Genomic DNA, 20,681 nt, shown 5'->3' on the forward strand with positions numbered 1-20,681 from the left:
AAATATGTAGTAGGATTTGATTGATGCATTTCCCATGCCGTTCCATGCACTTTTTACAAATAATTTGTACAAAGAGCGAGAGATATTTTTTGAAATTTTTAAGTTTTAATTTTTATTTTTTTTTTTTACATATTAACTGGAGTTTTGAAAGTGGTATGAGGCTTAATTTTAGAGAAAATTTGTAATTCGTAATTATTTTTTATTTATAATTTAATTATTGTCATTTCGGTTTTAGTCAATGTGTTGATTTTTTTTTTCATTGAAGAGTAAAAAATTTAAAATTTGTGTGCTATTTTTTCGCTTAAATTTACGATTATTGTCTTGAGTAATGCGATTTTTGTTGCATTGTTGCTTTGAATACGTCCATAAAGCAAGCAAAAAATATGTTTTTGAATGAGAATTTTTTTATTGATTTTTTATCGATCATTTACTTGCAGTTTTTATCGAACTTTGTGAAAGCTTTATCGATCATTTACTTGCGATGTTATCGAAATTTGTGAAAACTTTATTTTTTCAAATACTGTTGCCTAATTTTTGGTTTGTTTTATTTTACCTTCTTTTTACAAATCGTATGAATTTTTTTTTATTATTTCTTTCCCTTTTTTTGCTTGCTTTAATCTTTGTGTATTCTACAAATTTTTGTACTGTTTCAATAACTTGGCTCTTAATGCGTTCATTAACCTCTTCCTAAGTACTTTTTGTTTGTAAATAAATTTACAAGTTTTTTCATTTAAAGGAAATTTTCTTTAAATCACTCTCTTGCGTAGTGACATCACATCTTTCTTACTAGCGTAATTACGTATACTTCTTAGATAATATCATCAAACAAAAAAAAAAATTGAGCTTTCACGCGTGCTTTCACCAGCAAAAGCTTTTTCATTTTTTTTTATTTGCTGCTGATCGTTTTTTGTAAGCCATATCAACGCTTTTAAAGCTTTTTATTACTCATTTTACTCCTCTTCTAGCACGCTTGCGCGTGAATGCTTCTATTTCACTTTTCTAGATAAAAGCTTCCTTCCAACACTCTTAAGCGCTTGCGTGTGAAAGCATTCATTTCACATTACTTTGTAAAAGTTTTTGACGTTTTTAAGCGTCTTGCGCTCGCGCTCAAGCTTCTGTCACAATAAATATATTTTTTCTTACTTTACGCTCTTAACTCAACAAATTAAAAACCAAACTAATAAGTCTTAAGTGCTACGCGCAACGCTGAAACCATCCGATTCGCACGCATGCTGCTACAACCCAACACAACCGAGCGTTGTTTTCCTTCTCAACCTCAAGCTCAGCCTTACTCATCCTTCTTCTTCCTGATCTTGCCCTCAGTCTGTATTGTCTCTGTGACCGCATCAAAGCAGTCGGCAATCGATGGTTCCGACCCATCCGCGCTGTAATCATGACCCGCCATGCGACTCAGCGTCAGTATGTAGGAACAAGCAATACGCAGCACAGAGAGCTTTGAAAGCTTCTGCGCATTCGAGTAGGAAGGCACCGAACGCCGCAGCGTCTCGTAAGCGGCGGAGATGGTATGGACGCGCGTGCGCTCACGCGCATTGGCCTCAATGCGACGTTCGCGTGTCATATTCTTGTAGTTGCGTTGCTGTGGACGCGCACTACCGCTGCCAGTGCTGCCGCCACTACCACTAGCGCCGCTGCCACAAGGCGCCTCTTCAGCGCTGCTGGGTTTGTACTGCTCTATGGCGGAAGCGGCGGCGACGGCGCCGGCGCCTGATGCGTGCATCTCTTCAAAGCCTGACGCGTTTGCGTTCGCGACATCCGCTGCAGCTAAGCTAGTTGCGCGCGCCGTTAACGATAGAGGGACGGAGGACTCTGCGGTGTTGGCATGGAACTTGAGATGACTGTTTGCGGCGGTTGCCGCTTGCTGTTTCTTCGGCACATAAACGGACGTTGTTGCTGATGCATTATCGGACGGCGCATGCGCGTACAAATGCGCTGCTTGTTCACTTTCCCTGCTGTTCGCTGGTTTCTTCGCCACCAACGCCAGCGGTTCCAGTTGTTCCTCTACTGTGGCGGCGGGTATGCGATGTAGCGTTGTCACGCCCGGATGTCGGACAAACACTTGCGCGGGATTGGGCATCAATTCATGAGGTAGCACTTGACTAGGGTCCCAGATGCCATGCGGCAGTAGTGGCGGCGTGGCAAGCGCGGGTGGTGTCAGCACCACAGCCGAATCTGTGGTCGAGGTATAGCGGATACGTTTCTTCAGCGGTGCTGTGGCAAGCGCGTTGGCGTGCGCGCCCTCCGCGGCTGCCGCCGCCGCCGACGCTGCCGCACTTAGGCTGGCATCGACTACTTTGGAGGGTTCGGAACTTTTGCGTTTGTTACGTACGAGCGCAATGGGTGTGACCTTAACCTCGACGGAATCTTCAGAGGCCTCTGTCGTCGCATCAGTGGGGCTGGTTGGAGAGCTGGACTCAAGGCGGGCGTGTTCGATGCGATCAAGATCGTCGCCTCCCTCAGAGCTGCCGGAACAGAAGCCAGCATCGCGATCATTGGAGTTGGGAGAGCCTGCAAGGAGAAGAAGAAGGAAAAGAAAGAGTTAGTAAAATCAAGGTGTGTACAAAGTCAGTGGTTGTCAGTCTTAAACGCTAAAAACTATGAATATTATTTATGTGTAATAAGGGGCAGCAAAGAGCGGACACAAGTCACCACACTTCAACGCTTAAGGTTTGTCTATTGTTAGCGCAGCGCCCTCCCATTCCATTTAATTGAAACGATTTGTTTCTTATGCAAATTCATTGTTGTGTATCTTGTTGGAATTGGTGGCTAATTTGCATAACCAAATTATTTAGTCATTAATACAAGCCACGACACAAAAAAGTGAAACTGTGTTCAGCGCAAAATAAGTAATAAAAATATTCCGCTTAAACCAGTCTGCGCCGCCTACGCGTCTGCGCACAGATGGTTTTCAAAGCGACCGCGGTGCGCGCCGATGCGATAGCTACCTGTGTATTGGCTAATGCTTGTTGTGGTGGCACAGCTGGCGGCAGCTAAAAGCCAGAAGAAGAAAAATACAAATCACCAATAAAAGCAGCAAACTTTAATCGTTTCAAGACTAGCCAAATGCGAAGTAAATGTTTTGTGATTTCAGGGCTTGGCCATGACTCAAAGCCGTCACTGACACCCGCTTAACCAGGTATGTATGTAAATAGCTGACGGTCGGTTCGTCTACAAGATTGGCTCAATGGGCCATTAACAACCGTTGGCTGCTGGCTGCCAGTGAGCAGTTAATGCGTTTTAAGCGCTGCTAAACATTCGAGCTTAGCAGGTGACAGCTCATTTAGGAGCTGACGCGTCAAGCGGGCGAGAGTGTGTAGATAATTTATTGCAGTTGTTTTGAGATAAAATGTTTTTATGTTTTAACCATTTTTGATGTCGCTTAATCGAAATGAAAATGTAGTTTTAAAATAAGCGGCAAAGAAGTCGTGTTTCAATTAAAATTGTTAAATTAAGTTTTTATATTTTCTCTAATCTTATATAATCTGATAATCACTTGCAGCATAGTCTTAGCATTAAAATACTATTCTCTTCAAGCTAAATTACACGTGCTCAAGCCTTAAAAGCTGGCCAAGTTGGGCTTTATTTTTCCTGTTGTCTGCTGGTCATCAGGAAATTGTGGGTTGTCATTTCCGCCACTCAAAATCGGCTTCAAAGTCTATTGCAGAGACTTAAGATTAAGTCAAACGTAGATTGTTAATAAATAAATTTATGCAAATTAAATTTGGACTACTTGGGGAAAAAGTAAATTGCCTTCAAAATTGAATTGACTTATTTGGCGCACTATATTGCACAAAAGTTGTTCAGAAATCTACATATTACTTGACTCCACAAAAATTCGTATTTATTTACTCATTTTAAACAGCCACGAACACCAAAACGCAATAACCGTTTCAGAACCGTTTCAACCGATTTGAACCGTTTCACTTCTGAATGTAATTTGAATGCCAAAAATGTAAAAATCAACAGCTTAAGGGAATACATCAAATCTAAATTAAAATTTGGCACAGTTTACAAAGTAACGAAACTTTAAGAACATGAAAACCTCAAACTTCATGCTAATCCTTTAACCCGTTTCAAAACCGATTCGAACCATTTCACTTCCGAATAAAATTTTGCGAAATATATTAGTTTTGTCGAATTATTAAAGTTTCATCGGATTTTTTACCTACATAATAAGGGTACCTAAAAGACAAGAAAAACCACGAATTTGCTGCTATTTCTTTCTAATTTACTTTATTTCATATAAATTTCTTCAAGCCGACCTAATACAAGTAGCACCGAGACAAAAAACGCGCCAAAAATTTTCATAACGGTTTTAGAACATATTCTTCTAATCTAACCGTTTCAATTCTAAACGCTAGGTTAAAGCTGAAAAATACATAACTTGGAGTTTTATGGAACCTTTTAAACTTAAGTTGATATTTTTGCTGCAAGTAACACAGTAACGTTACTCAAAATACATTAAAATTCTCAAATATTTTGCTAGTTTTTTTTGATATCGCTTTATTTCATATAAATTACTAAGATAATGGTTAGTTCGACTAGCTTTAAACTAAAAAAAATCAATAACCGTTTCAAAACCGTTTCTTTTCTACCAGTAATTTTGAGCCGGCAAATGTAAAAAAATCAAGTTTTATCGAAACTTCCCCGAACTAGCTTCCCATGAAAATTTTCAGCAACCATTTCAAAACCGGTTCGGCCGGTTATAACCCATTAAAGTGTAGAAAATTTACATATTCTTAGCTTCAAACTATAAATTGTTACGTTATTTTGTTATTTAATCTACTGTCCCTAAAAAAAAATATTAAAAAAAGATCTCGTGCCCTACAGCCTTTCGCTTTAACTCCGCTGCTAAAAACTCATAACTCAAAAAGAAACATTTCAACGATAAGGTAGATGTCAAAGTGTCATACAGGGCGATATTTTCAAGTTCACCCCAAGAAAGGCAACAACCTCACCAAAAAAAATTCGCGGAATCGCACAATTGAAAGTGGCTCGAAGGCGTACAGCAAGTAGAGCGAGAACAGTGAAGAATGAAGCGAAACAAGTGCCTAAAAAATTCATAAATTCGCAAGCACTGTGCATTCTAAAAACCTCAAAACTTGTTCCAGCAAAACGTAGCAAGTGCGTACTTTGGCCACCACATGCGGCTCATCGGCAATTAAGGATAATGTGTTTGGTATGCAAATTAATCGTATTTTGCGATTCGAAAATATTCTACTCACTGCGCTTGGAGCTTGCAAGCTGAATCATTGAGTGGCGGGTAAAAATTGGGAGAAAATGCTAAAAACAGAAAAATAAAATAACGAGATTTTTAATGAAAATGAAAGGGCAGCAGTAAGTAGTGAAGGGTTTTTTTCGACGTATGAGTATTTTGCGCAATTTTGTTTTTTTTTTTACTCAACGCAAACAGGTGCAACCTGCTACGGTTTGTCGTATGGACAGCTGTGTTCACTCTGGCAGCTAAGCGAGCTAAGGAACGTAAGCCTACTGAATTTTTATTTTACTAATTGCGCTGGCTACAAGCAAATTAAGCAGCCACTTGACGAGCTAGTTAATTGACTCGTTAAAATAAATTAGCCTTTTCGTTTTTAATTTTACAACGCAATAAATTTCCGATAAAAATAAATTTCTAGTGAAGTTTTTAGCGTTTTTTGAAATAAATTTTAATTCTCTGACTTGTTTATCATTATTTTTGCATTTTTTGGAGCTAAAGATACGAAAACCGTTTCATAACCGATTCAACCGGTTTGGACCGATTCGAACTAATTCCTTCTAATTTTGCGCATGACGCACACAAAACTACAATTTTGCTTCAAAACGAAAAATATATATAGATTTTCAAGGGTTCCTCTGGGTTTTCTACGCCATTTTTGTATCCACTGCGATTTATTTATTTAATTTTTAACTACTCATGCAATTTTAAGCCTAAAACGGCAGTATCGTGTCAAAACCGATTTAACCGGTTCAAACCGTTTCGAACAGATTGTTTGTAATTTCAAAAGTGACGGACGCAGAAGAGATTTTAGCTGCAGAACTGTCTTTTTTTTCATTTTTTGTGATAATTTTCTAAACGATATTAGCATACAAATTTTATTGATATATAGGAAAAATTTTTGCTTCATTTGCGTAATACTCGTGTCATTTTAGTAAGTCGCAGTTGCAACGTTTACCCGAAAAAAAAAACACTCCAAATAACTCCAAACCGCAAAGTTTCAAAACCAGCGCCTGACAAACAGGCTGCCTACCGTCAAAGCAACGACCCACCTTCAGCAGTATGTCAGTGTGCTAAGCAGCTAATCAGCACAAAAACAAAATTGCATAAAATTTTGTATAAAAAGGTGAATAAAATTAAATATTTATTAATGCAAAAACATGGAATTAAAAAAAAAAATATGAAATGCGCTGACGCATGCGCCACATTTTGCAACAATGTATGTACACAATCACTTACATATGTACAGCCATGCATGCACCCCAAACGCCGAGCACATTTGCTTAAGTGGCAAATTACAACTTTGAGGCAATGACCAAAGGCGTCGCCAGCGATCGTCACAACCACTCAACTCGACAGACGCTTGGCGACAAAATGAGTATTTGCACAACTGTTAAGTGAGGTGGTGGTATGGTAGGTGTAGTTTGAAAAAATATGTAAAAAAAAACAAGCTGGGTGAAGTGCAAGTAGGCTTATAAAAACAACGGCAGGAAGGAAGGCCCACATTAAAACAGCCGTGTTCTACGAATTACTTAGCCGTTGCCGCTTTAATGTATAACATTTTGTTTTCTTGCACCACACTCCTCAACTTCTCTCTATCTATAACAGCTCATTGCATATTTTCCAATCAATTAGCGTCATATAAAAATCCAGATTAGCTTCAAGCTTGTTGGTATCCGCAACGAGCCTACCCCCCTTCGATCAACATCCGATGAGCAGCCGTGCTGGGCAGCGCTTAGCACAATGCTACATTAAATTGCTACCTTTATAATTGATATGCTTATAATTGCTTTTCTATTTTAAATAAAATTTTAATAGCACAGCTGTTTTAATTCTTTTCTGGCTTACTCATTTGCTTTTAATTGCTGACTATTTGTTTTTATTTCTTAATGCAAAAAAGCTGTTTTGCTCAACGAAATTAAGCGAGAAAATACTTGATAAAGTTTGGTGTGTGTGTGATTTGTGATAAATTTTGTAATTTCGAAAAAATAAAAATAATAATTTCCAGAAAAACAGGACTTCGGAATTTGGTATATCCACCACTGACTTGAATAATTTGTGCAATTATAAATGTTGTTAAAAGTACAAATTTAATTTAAGTTTTTTTTTTGAATACTTGAAATATTTTTTGGAAAATATGCAAATTTTTTAATTAACATATTAATTACACCGTTTACGTTTTTACGTATAAAATTTAATTAGAATGTAATTGTTTTTGAATCTTTTTTTGGCATCTTTTTTGAATGAGTCACCCCAGCTGCTCGAAAACTGATCACGCAAAGCTAAAATCTGTCTTATCACCTGAAAATTTTTATTCCGCACATAGTAAATAAATGAAAACTAAAAGCAAAAAGTGAACCGGTTCAGGGAAAATGAAACTCGATAAGGCTGAATATAAAATATTCTTCCTTATCCTGAGTTTCTCCCGAAAAAAAGTTCACCCGAAAATATTTATTCCTCCCATAGTAAATATTTGGAAACCAGAAATGAAAAGTGAACCGGTTCGGGGAAAATGAAACTCATGATAAGGCTGATTAATGCATATAGGTTCTATAAGAATATTTTTCTATACACTTTACAAAACAGGGAGTTACAGAAACGTTTTAAAACTGCACCAAAATCAATTTAAACCCAATTCAATCGATTCTAAAAACCAAACTCTTAGCAAGCTGAGTAAATTTCTCATTGTATTGATTACATACATATGTACATGCATGTATCAACATGCATATGTATGTACATTAGACTGCATCACTCCCCATACAAAAAGTAATCGGTACTATTTTTCCATTGGAATTATGAAATCTATTATATTTTAAGACGTCCACCAAAATATTTCGGAAAAATATTAAGATTTAAGTGAGCTGGACCGATTTGAAAATACCTCCAAAAATGGAGTTTTTTATGAATAAAAATAGTTCCTTAAAGATTTTTTTTTTTTTAAATCCCCTCAACCACAACTATTTTTTGGTGATGCAGTCTAATCTACATATCTGTTAACAACTTTATAATACGGTTCATAACCGTTACGAAAAATTTTTGAAAATTAAAAAAAAAATAAAACTAAATTCCTCGCTTATGCCTTAATACTTGCCAAAACATTAAAACCGTTCATAACCGTTTCAAAACTTTTTAAGAACTTTCAAAAAAAAAATTAAAAATTGAATTTTTATTTCTAAGGATTGAGAGAATTTGTCGATTTAAATATTGTACTTGTCAAACACTAAAACCAATTCATAATCGTTTCGAAAAACTTTGAAAATTTTCAAAGGAAAAGTAACATTGAATGTTTATCATTTAGCTTTTAGTAAATTTCTCGATTTTATGTTTGTACTTGTAAAAACTGCCAAACCCGTTTTATAACCGTTTTAAAAAATTTTTAAAATTAAAAACAAAACATGAATTTGCATACATACATCTATCAGTAGTGAGTAAAAAGTAACTCCATTGTGCTTGTATTCGTCCAAGCTGCATTAACCGCTTTTAAAGTTTTCGAAAAATTTTCAAAACTTCATGATGTAATTTTTATACTTGTAAAAACTTAAAACCCTTGTGCATTACTTCTTCGAATTTTTAAAAGTAAAAAAAAAATTATGCATGGAGTAAAATTCTCGATTTCATGTTTGTGCATGTCAAAACCTTCAAAAAGCGGTTCATTACTGTTTTGGAAAACTTTTAAAATAAAAATATTAAATACTAATTTTTCAACTGTTTTTCAACCCTTATATTATGTCTCCATTAAGAGATTTATCCATTAAGATTTAATAAATCCAGTTGCTAAATCACAACCGTCTCCATTACCATTACGAGATATGTTTGACGTTCACATTTTTAAATATTTGACGTTTGCTTATGTATGATTTTACAAATACAGTTGCGGACATTGATATACAGACAGATAAAAGGAAGGTACCAAGCGGAATTTCATTATATGAATTCTGAATATTATTGGCTTCTTATTCGTGCTAAATATGTATGTATAATATATAGTTTGGAAAGTGTAAAGAATGGTTCCATATTCCGAATCATTTTCCCGAATTTAAGAAAAATTATCAAAACGGTAAAAAACATTTGCGGAAAGAAAAATTTTTGTAGAACTCTCTTATTCATAGGAGGGACCCGAAAATCCAATCGTGGACCTTTGGCATATCATGAATACGAACTGAGTTCTAGAGGATGTTCGGTGCAATGTTATCGAAGCAGAACCATTACCGAAATTTATAAATTTTTTGTCGCAGCGCGTAAATGACTTATATGCGGAGAAGACTCTGCATGATATTACTATAAAACATTTCTTCTAAATTTTTAGTTTTTAAAATAATATTTTCTTAATTTATTACAACCAAAGTTATGTAAATATGTATTACTAATTTTCCTCCCAAACTAACAAAAAAATATAAAAATCCCTAAAAATACGAAAATTCATGTTTTTATGATAGGCTAGATTTCAATGTCCTCAACTGTATATTGAAAACACAAATGTCATTTGACTTATGGCATGTGAATTTGTGGTTGCCACATCCAACAAATTGTACTTATTGATCAATATTATTGAAGATTTGACGAAGATTTAACTTAAATCTACTGCCTTTCGAGATTTAATTTTATATGATAAATCTCAAAAGATTTAACGTCAAATCTCGTCAGAGGGCTAAATCTTCATTAAATCTCACAATGGAGACATAGTATTACGAAAAATTTTTAAATTTTTCAAAAAATTTAAACATTAAATGAAGCTACATTTGAAGTTCTTTGAAAATTATAGAAAAGCTTTGCTCAGATTTGATCTTTGAGTAAAATTTTCGATTTCATGTTTCTGCATGCCGAAACTCCAAAGCACTGCGGTGGGTACCTCGAGTTGAATAAGCGTTTAAATAAAATTTCAAATTTTTCAGAAAATTTTAAGAATTAAAAAAAGTTGTTCAGCGAAACCGGGTTGTATCCAAATCAAATTTGACAAGAGATGACGGAGAATCGTTTTACAATACATCATATATTGTAAAATATTTTAAAAACCGTTTCATAACCGATTTGAACCGACTCGTTTTTTTTTTTAAAATACTTAAATCGCTAATATTGCCCTCCGCCATTGTCTGTTTTTAAAAATCATTTCTGAACCGATTCAACCGATTCGATTTTTTTTAAGACAAAAGACAACTGCTGCAAACCGCTCGCCCTATTGTTCACCGATATCGAGAGAATTATTTTTAGGTTCTATTTTATTCTTGTGGACTTAAACACAATTGTATATAAACAAGTACATACATACATATCTATGTACATACATTAGACTTCTTCTTCTTCTTATTTGGCGCTGTAACCGCCTAAGCGATTTTGGCCGAGTCCAAAACAGCACGCCAGTCATTTCTCTTCTGTGCTAACTGACGCCAATTGAAAATGCCAAGTGAAGCCAAGTCCTTCTCCACCTGGTCTTTCCAACGCAGAGGAGGCCTTCCTCTTCCTCTGTTACCAGCATCGCGGCTGCGTTGAATATTTTCAGAGCAGGAGCGTTTCTGTCCATCCGAACGACATGGCCAAGCCAGCGGAGCCGCTGAATTTTAATTCGCTGCACTATGTCTATATCGTTGTAAAGCTCATACAGCTCATCGTTAAATCGTCTGCGATATTCGCCATCACCAACGCGTAAAGGTCCGTAAATCTTTCGCAGAATCTTTCTCTCGAAAACTCCAAGAGCCGCCTCATCAGATGCTTTCATTGTCCATGCTTCCGCGCCATACACCAGCACAGGCATGATGAGTGACTTATAGAGTGTGATCTTTGTACGACGAGAGAGGACTTTACTTCTCAATTGCCTACTCAGCCCAAAGTAGCACTTGTTGGCAAGAGTGATTCTCCGTTGGATTTCAAGGCTGACATTATTATTGGTGTTAATGCTGGTTCCCAAATAAACGAAGTCGTCTACTTTTTCAAACTTGTAACTGTCAACAGTGACGTGGGTGCCAAGACGCGTATGCTCTGACTGTTTGTGTGCTGACAGGAGATACTTCGTTTTGTCCTCGTTCACCACCAGACCCATTCGCTTTGCTTCTCTATCCAATCCCGAGAAGGCAGAACAGACGTAGCCCTTGTTTTTACCGATAATATCGATGTCGTCGGCATACGCCAGCAATTGTACGCTCTTATAAAGTATTGTGCCTGAGTGGTTCAGTTCTGCGGCTCTTATTATCTTCTCCAACATAAGATTAAAGAAATCACACGAAAGGGAGTCCCCTTGTCTGAAACCTCGTTTGGTATCAAACGGCTCGGAGAGGTCCTTCCCTATTCTGACGGAGCTGGTGGTATTGCTCAACGTCATTTTACACAGCCGTATTAGTTTCGCGGGGATACCAAATTCAGACATCGCGGCATAAAGGCAACTTCTCTTCGTGCTGTCGAAAGCGGCTTTGAAATCGACAAATAGATGGTGTGTGTCGATCCTATTCTCGCGGGTCTTTTCCAAGATTTGACGTATTGTGAATACCTGATCTATGGTGGATTTTCCAGGCCTAAAGCCACACTGATAAGGTCCAATCAGCTCGTTGACGGTGGGCTTCAGTCTTTCGCACAATACGCTCGATAAGACCTTGTAACCTATGCTTAGAAGGCTAATTCCGCGGTAGTTGGCGCGTATGGCGGGGTCGCCTTTCTTGTGGATTGGGCAGAGCACACTTAAATTCCAGTCGTCGGGCATGCGTTCATCTGACCATATTCTGCATACGAGCTGATGCATGCACCATCAGCTCCTCGCCGCCGTACTTGAATAGCTCGGCTGGCAGGCCGTCAGCTCCAGCAGCTTTGTTGTTTTTCAGCCGCGTAATCGCTATTCGTACCTCGTCATAGTCAGGCGGTGGGACAGCTACTCCATCATCATCGACTGGGGACTAGGGTTCGTCTTCCTCACTACTTTCAGCGCTGCTACCATTCAGTAGGTTATAAAAGTGTTCCCAGCCGCGCTCACTCAATCTCTCCACTCACTGCAGCTTTCATTCATAAGAATACAATTAGCGCAGCTACTAAAGGCAAGTGGCAACTGGCAACTGATAAGCGGGATGCTCAATAGTAATTAGCGAAATCTATGCAATTGCGTGTTTACAAGTGTAGCAGCAAAAAAAAACTCAAAAAAAAAAGTTTAATAAAAATGTTGCTCTATCAGTCACGACTGGGACGTGCGTCTAAATCCACTCCTCGTAATCTCATTAAAAGACATATGATTAGCCGCACTCAACCTAGTACTCATACTATGCGCTGATAACCTATTGGCCAGGAACTGTGCGCAGAATGTGCGGGAAAATCACCAAGTACCTACTTGCTGTTGTGACTAAAACTGGCTTAAACGGACTGGTGATTAAAATTAAAGACACCATGCGCAACTATTTATTATATTAAATAAAAAAGAAAATACAAATTTTTTTATTTTTTTGGGATGCGCGGCAAAATATTTTTTTTTTTCTTTACATTAAAAAATATTTCTGCGCTCTCCGATTTAGAAAAAGCGATAAACTTTTTATGGCTCGTTCGGTTATGTGATGTGGCGACGACATTTAAATGATAATTCAAATCATTTTGTTGTTCGATTTAATTAGTAAGGAAATAAATTTGTTGTTTGCTGCTGGAAAGAGACAGGAAATTCGTTTTTTTATTTGATTAATGAGCGCGAAAAAATCAAATTTGGAGTCCACTAGCAAGCTGTGCAACTTTAAAAATCTCTAATTTCTAAAATTTCCAGTTTTCTTGACTCCAAGCTTTACTTTTCATGTTTTTAGCTAAATTCCATAGCTACCTATTACATTTTAAGAAATTTAAAGCGCATTTTGCTTGAGTAAACTTGTAAATTTTTAGCTATTTTTTTATACCCGTTTCATTACCGATTCAACCGACCCGCTTCTTTTGCAATACAAATTTTTAAAATCGCCTAAAACCGCTATTATTAAACTAATAGTGCTATAAAATTTGCAAAAACCGTTTCACAACCGATTCGTCTTTTAAAAAAAAAGTTCAAAATCGCCTAAACCGCTATTCAGCACTCAAGTGAATTTCTTCAAAAATATAATAAAATCACTTCATAACCATTTAAACCGATTCGATTTTTTTCCATAAAAATGCTTTAAATCGCTTATATTGCTATTTGGCACTGATGCCCAGCGTAAATGCACATACTTTCTTTTACTGTTGTCAAAAGCTTCGAAAAAATTAATACAATGGGCCTTATGAATAACAACTAAGCAATTGCTTTTTCTTAAAATGTTAGACCTTTTACTTAAATTTATTTGAATAAATCGAGTAAAAGGTCTGAAATTTTAAGAAAAATCAATTGCTTAGTTTTTATTCATAAGGCCCAGTATGGCTTGCGAGCTTTCTAGTAAAAATTTTGTAAAGTTCTGACTACTGGTATTTATTAGCCCTTAAATTGCAAATACTTTTGAATTTTCAACGAGAATTACCGAACGTCTATTTTCTGCTGTTTCTAGCTGGTTTTCTGTCTTAATTTTATAATTTTTTGAATCCCAAAGCTTGTTATAACCCAATTAAGCTCAAAATAAAGTAAAACCTCAAAACCCGTTTCATAACCGATTCAACCGGTTTGAACTGTTTCTAACCGGTTCATGGAAATTTCACTTCTGAAGCAATAAAGAATTTTTTTCCTACAAAAAATCCTATTTTGCTAAATATTTCCCATTTCGAGTTTTCGAATAAAAGTGCTTAATATGCTATTGGCTGAATTTCTTTATTCATTCTGAACGTTTGGAATAAACTTTTTTGTTTATTTATTCTTTAGAACGTTCCTGATGATATGTTGACGTATATTTCAAACGCATTCTGTTTATTCCGGCTGTGAAATGGGATTATCCGGAATGTATAAAGAAACGCAGCCATTAATTGCTTTCTATTTCAAATTCTGGATACTCTGAAATTCAGAGCTGAATCATATAATTCGGAATTAGGTTTTGAGCATAAAAATAATCTATTGAAAATTTGAATGCAGCACAGTAACTTTTTCATATTCAAATTTTTTATTTTTTATTTATAAAAAGAAAATATCCGATCTTGATTGTATAGGTATACATATGTACAGATTTATGTATCTGGAACTTTGAGCGCCTTAAACCTTAAAAACAAACATTTTTTTGCGAAAATAAGAAGTAGCACTTTGAAACCAGCATTAAAAATCGACTGTTTTCATAAAAAAATATCGTAATCCACCATATGAATGCGTGCGTGTATTTATATACATATGTGAGTTACAAAGAAAAAAAAACAGAGTGTGAACGAGTCAAGTCCAGCGTAAAAGCCAGCTCAAAGTGCGGCAAGGTATCCTCAGTCTCAAAACCAATACGTCTTATGTGAGACTGTGTACATATGAGCGTACACACATATGTACATGTGTATGTAGAGATGTGTCAGTCGAAGGTGCCCTGGATGGGGTACAGCGGCAGGTAAAACAAAGCAGACAGCCACCTTTTAGCGCACACATGTGTTTCAATAACGCGCAGCAAAGGTAAGCGTGCAGCAGGCAGCGGCTAAAAGCAGCACTTGTTTCACAATTTGTTTGCTTTCATGTCACATAAATACACACATAGTATATGTATGCATGTTTGTCTGCCACGTCGATTTATCTGTCTGTCTGGCTGTCTGCACATGTGTGTAATTTCCAAGGTAAGAGTTTTTCCCCCTATTAGCCAAAGGTCGCCACTGGGTTTTCCTATGCTCGAAGCTGATTGTCTGAAAATATTTTGGATTTACTTAGTGTAGTCACACAGCTGCATGGCAAAAAGAGAAATTCCTTTGAAAACGCGCAACTCAAATGCGTTTCAAAATGCTTTGATTTGTTGTATGCCTTTATTTTCCTTTCACGTTGTCATTATTTTGAGAATTTCATCTGTAGGTGTTTGGGGTTGTTGCTTAACTACTAAATACAATCGCGCGTAGTATGTTTTTATTCATTGGAAATTCTTGCATCGCCGCGACACACATTGTGTAATTATTATTATTTTTCTATTTTTTTTATGGACTTTCTTTCGTTTTTTATACGCTTTAGCATTTTTTTTAGCGTATTTTTCTTTTCTTTTGTATTAAAATTTTGATTGGTGTGACACAAGCAGTTACTTTCACATTACGTATGGGATATGCGTTGAATTCTTTGAAACTGAAAATCAGTTTACGCTCCCCCTCGTGGTAGGATTTGTGTAGCCTTGCAACGGGTATACCAACGTCACTTTTTATCCCCTACAGGTGTTTTTACGCAACGCCATATTTTAGAATTTTGTTCAAACAATACAACATTTCACCCCAATGGAATTAAGTCTGGAAAGATTATTCATACTCTAAAAAAACAAAACAGATTTTTTTCTCATTTTCCAGAAATACCAACATTTTTTAAATTTATTACACTTGTTGTTGCATTGTTGCCGCGTTGCTGGTAGCGTGATTGTGTCGCCTTGATAAGCCAACACAAACATTTTGTTTGACTTTACGATGCAGTCGTGCAGTGATCCTTAACGCTTTTCAAAATATTAGTCAATTCGCTTCTTTGCTGCCCTCCAAAGTAATCAAAGATATGCCCTAAAAACCAGTTTTAATCTTTTTATGTATTTCACTTTTTTTCAAACATTTTTCTTGTTTGTTTCAAAATTGTTTCGGAAATCAGCGCACTCATAAATTATGGCCACGACTAAACGTGACCCCTTTTAGCGATCTCTATCGCCAACTGTTGCGCGCATGAGCCGTCCGTGCTATTGAAGAACAGTCGCAGATACATGCATCCATACATACATACATACATATGCATGTGCATGCATCCCTGCACTACTGAAAACACTTGCATGCCTTTTTGCTGGTGTTTTTCAGCGTTACAGTTTAGCCCTCAAGCAGCGAGCATAACCTGCTTCTGACTTCAACTTTAGAGCACTTGTGCGCCTAGGCCGTTAATTTTTTGCTCCTTTTGCAGCATCAGAAACTAAATGATTGAAGATTTGTACATACATATGTATGTATGTTTGTATGTCCTCGCTCTTTTTAACGTTGCAGGCTTAACGAATTTGTTTTTATTACTTTTAATATTTTTTTTTTTTTGGAATGCATGAAATGTGAGCGCAAATGAATTGATGCAGAGCCGACATATTTACATCACTTTGGAGACAAAAAAAAAAAAAACAAAAACCAGTACCGGGATTAAGTTAAGTGCGAAGTGAAAAGTGAAAATAAAGACCAATGTTATTCAAGGGGTGCTGATATAAAAAACGTTAAAAAATTTAAAACTGTGCGACCTTCGCATTGTGGCAGCTCCGAGAATTCTAACTTGTGAGACAGAAACGAATTTTGAGAAAATTGTGGTGAAAGTTATTACTTGTTTGTATGTTAATTATTATAATGCCTTCATTAAATTTTCATAAAAAAAAAATTGGCGCATTTTTTTGTTTTAAAATTTTAGAAAATTGAAAGTATTGCAATTTTTTTTTCAAAAACACCGAAATTTTTAAAAATTTTAAAACTTTTTTTTGTTATTTTAAAAAGCTTTCGAGTTTATATTTTTTTCCTTCATGGGCAATTTTGTGTGCTTTTAATATTAAATTCAACAATTTTTTTTATAATTTTTTTATGTTTTTATTGTTTTTAAGATACTATGAGAACTACAATTTTTAGTTCAGTTAAAATAGATTTTTTATGTTTTTTTTAGCTTCGTACCACCATTTGTTTGTCAGAAAAGATGGAAAAAAATAACAAAGTCGAAGTGGTAGAAGTTATAGCTGCTATTTCGGATTTTTTACTTTTTTGGAATTTTTTTACTTGTTTTTGTTTCAATAAAAAATTTTAAAATATGTATCTACTTGGTTTCTTCAGCTATCTGAAATAAGATTAACTTTTAAACACTCTTTAAATTTTTTTGTTATTGTACAATTTTTTGCAGTTTTTTTTCCTTTCTTCATGGACAATTATGGTTTGTTTTCAATATTAAATTCAACAAATTTTGCTTTAAAAATTTAAGATACTATGAGAAATAAAATTATATAAAAAAATATTATTAAGCTAAAAATAATTTTTTTTACTTTTTTAGATATTTTTTCTGCGTTTTACATTTATCTGAATTAAGTTTTTGACTGAGTTTTTTTTTAATTTTTAGAGCTTTTTTTAATAATTTAAAGATTTTTTGATTCTTTAAATTTTTCTATTTTTGTCTACAGAATTTTTTTTTAAAATTTGTAGTTAAGCTAAAAAAAAATAGTTTTTTGATTGTTATCCTTTTATTTTATTACTATTTTGCTTATTGATTCTCAATTCAAGTTTTAAGAAATATATTTTTTTAATTGTTCTATATTTTTACTTTTTTTGATTTAATTCATTTTCATAGTTTTTCTCATTTTTAAATATATTTCTTACTCAATTAAAATAACTAGATTATTAAAATTTATTTTTGAATTTGTCCAGATTTTTAGCATTTTTTCCAAACTAAATGCCGAGTTTTAGCAAATTGTTTACAAGAATTATCAACGTCAGGTAATTATGGTTTTTTTGCTTTGATTAAAAAAAATGAGTTAGTTTTTAAATGAAATTTGTTTAACTAATAGAAATGTTTACTTTTTCTAAATTTTTTAGAACATTAGTATTTAAGTTTTTTTGCATTTTTTTTTTTAAATTATGCATTAGTTTTGAAATAAATCTTTTTTTAGACCCGAAAAAATTGTATTCTTAACTCTTTTTAGAAGATTCCTATTTATAATATTTGTATTTTTTTTTATTACACACTAGTTTTGAAATAAAAAATTTTCCACTTAAGAAAATAGTTATTTTCTTTAACACAGTTTTGGAATATTAGCGTTGCTTACGGTTTTTCATAATGAAAAAATGTAATACATATTCTAAAAAAATTTTTTTTTTCTGAAAATTATTTTTGTCTGTAATTTTTTTCAAATATAAACAAATATGAATAAATACACATATGTATAAATATGCATGTATTAATGCAACATTTGTCAATTGCTAATTGAGCTATTGCAAAATTTTCACAAAACCAATCGATTTCAACGGAACACGCATAAATTACAATTGGCGCCAGCGTCATTGACAGCCTTCAATTGTCGCAAAAGCAACCAACTCTCGATGACAAGTAAATGTGTACAAGCATACATATAAAACACAACAAAAGTATGCCAACAAAAATTAAGCCACAAGAAAAGCATTAAAAAAAGTGAAAAGAAAACACGCAATATTTAAAAGAAAAATATTTTTTTTTCTACCAGATACTTTGCTTGTAAACATTTTCTAACCGCCTGCGTCAACAAATCCAACGAACAGATCAATCATAAAAATATTTTTTTCTGCATTATTGGCAAATCGAAAAAATAACGGCATACAAATAAAAAAAAACCCCGCACAAAACATGAAGATAATCCAGCAAACAAAACAGACTAACAAAAAAAAACGCCAAGTTAGAATACAGAAATATTTTGTGGGCAGAAATAAAAAAAATAAAGGAGATTATGTGGCCCACGAGTGGTCTCTGCCGCATCTCTTTCACGCAAGTGTGAAAATCTGTACCGTAAATTTTAGTTCGACTCAAAATTTTGCACATCTGTTCTGTAGAGAAATAATGGCGGACGGAGGACAGCAGTAACCGCAATGAAGGTTAAAACTGATTGCCTCAACCAGCGCAGCTTCTTGTGGTGTAAGTTGCAAGAATGAAAGAAAAAAACAAATTAAATAAAAAATATACAAGTAAAAAACAAACAAACAAACAAACAACTTCATCAACAACTAGCACGCTAGCAAAAATGCATTTGTCTGCATGGCAAAAAAAAAAAAAGACACTGACGGACTGGCGAACTGAAGAACGGCACGGCCTGCCTACACACACACACACACACGGCTGATCGACTGCGGTAATATCCAATTCACTGACTGACTGCTTGTTTAAATATTGAACTATCTGTCTACCTTTCTGTCTGTCTGTCTGTCTGTCTGTATGCGTAAATGATTGTCTGTTGGCCTGCGTTGGCCGCCCAGCTGTTACCATGCCGCCGCGCCCTTGCTTTTGAGTTTTCTTCGCAACGCACGTCTGTCATATGATCGTGTTTTTCTGATTTCTTGATCAGCGATCGACAATTGAAACAACCAAATGCACTCACACACACACACCATTCAAAGTGAAGGAATGTGCCGAAATGAAAGGAAAATGCCAACGAATATTTAAATTAAGGTGCGGAACCGCATGCGGCCGGCTGGCTGGCTAACCGTCTGGCTGGTGGCTGGTGGTTTTTGGCTGCTGATCTCGGCTAAACGGCGTGTATCAAGAAAGAGATTATACAATTTTCATATTGCTACAGATGCAAATGTACTTGTGTACGATCTGCTTGTTTATTTATTTATTTTTATTTTATTTTTTGGCATCTGCTTGTGGTTTCCACATAGCCGCATTGCTTGAAGAGCCCCATCTGTGCACACTCTTTTTTGTTGCGAAATTTTTCAAGCAAATTGTTTCTGATTTTCTTCGTTCAAAATTCTGATGATCTTATTTTTATGAATTTATTTATTTTTATTGTTCATATCTTATTTTGCTTAATTACGAAAATGTGGCAACTAACTACTTAATATTTATGCGCAAAAATGTGCATTAATATATTCGAAATTTCAGCTGAAGTTTCTTATGTAGATACTATATATAGTATATTTGTTGCTACTTTTTTGCATACATTTGTATAATTCATTTAAAATTTATTACGAAAACTTTTTACATAAACATATATATTTTTCGCAATTAGCTTGGTTTGGAGCTGTGAAGTATATAGAGACTCGCTCTTGCTAGGGATCTTGTGCTCGGTGCCAGGATAGCGCAAAGCCAGTAGTAAATATCAACTGAGCTGAGCCTATACGACCAACTTAATGATGACGCATGTAACCTTGGACTATCTTGAAGAACAGCCAAGACATTAAATCCTTCCGTCCTGCCTCTCTTGGTCGTGTTCACATAATAAATACTAAGTAAAAAAAGGAAAATATATTTCTTATTTCCAGTGCTGTTTTTGAGTTTCTTGTTTTATTTTTATTTATTTATTTTTTTCTTAAATTTATTTATTTTTTTTTGTTTGACAATTATATTAAAATTTTATAAAAATATTTTTTTTTATTGTTTCTTTATATTTTTCACAATGATTTATTTTTTGTTTGCTTGTTTTAATATTTTCTTTATTTTAGTTTAAATGATGCTATTTTTTTATATATATTTCAAAACTTTCTGTGCCTTCTGCTAGAAACTGTATGCTTTAAATATAAACAGTTTTATAATATTTTTTAGAGTATAGAATTATTTTAGTAATTTGGAAATATTTGTTTTGCTCCAATAAATTTAGTTCCTTTATTTTATTTGAAAAATAACACAAAATATTTATGAATAAGTTTGTTTTTATATTTTTTTTTTACAAAATTTTAATTAAGTTAAAAAATTATTATTTTTTTT

General features: G+C 34.7%; 1 protein-coding gene across 1 annotated transcript in view; it reads right to left on the bottom strand.

Moving 5' to 3' along the window:
• Window positions 1-247: 247 nt before the first annotated feature.
• The window catches only part of LOC118740910, a 76,401-nt gene continuing 55,967 nt past the window's right edge, over window positions 248-20,681 (bottom strand). Inside the window, exon 2 of the mRNA XM_036472663.1 lies at window positions 248-2,526. Within this exon, the coding sequence (XP_036328556.1) occupies window positions 1,289-2,526 (1,238 nt within the window). The 3' untranslated portion in view covers window positions 248-1,288. The remainder of the gene's footprint in view (window positions 2,527-20,681) is intronic.

The sequence above is a fragment of the Rhagoletis pomonella genome, unplaced genomic scaffold (assembly GCF_013731165.1).
Source record: "Rhagoletis pomonella isolate Grant_MI unplaced genomic scaffold, Rhpom_1.0 Rhpom_scaffold_00006, whole genome shotgun sequence".
NCBI lineage: Eukaryota > Metazoa > Arthropoda > Insecta > Diptera > Tephritidae > Rhagoletis > Rhagoletis pomonella.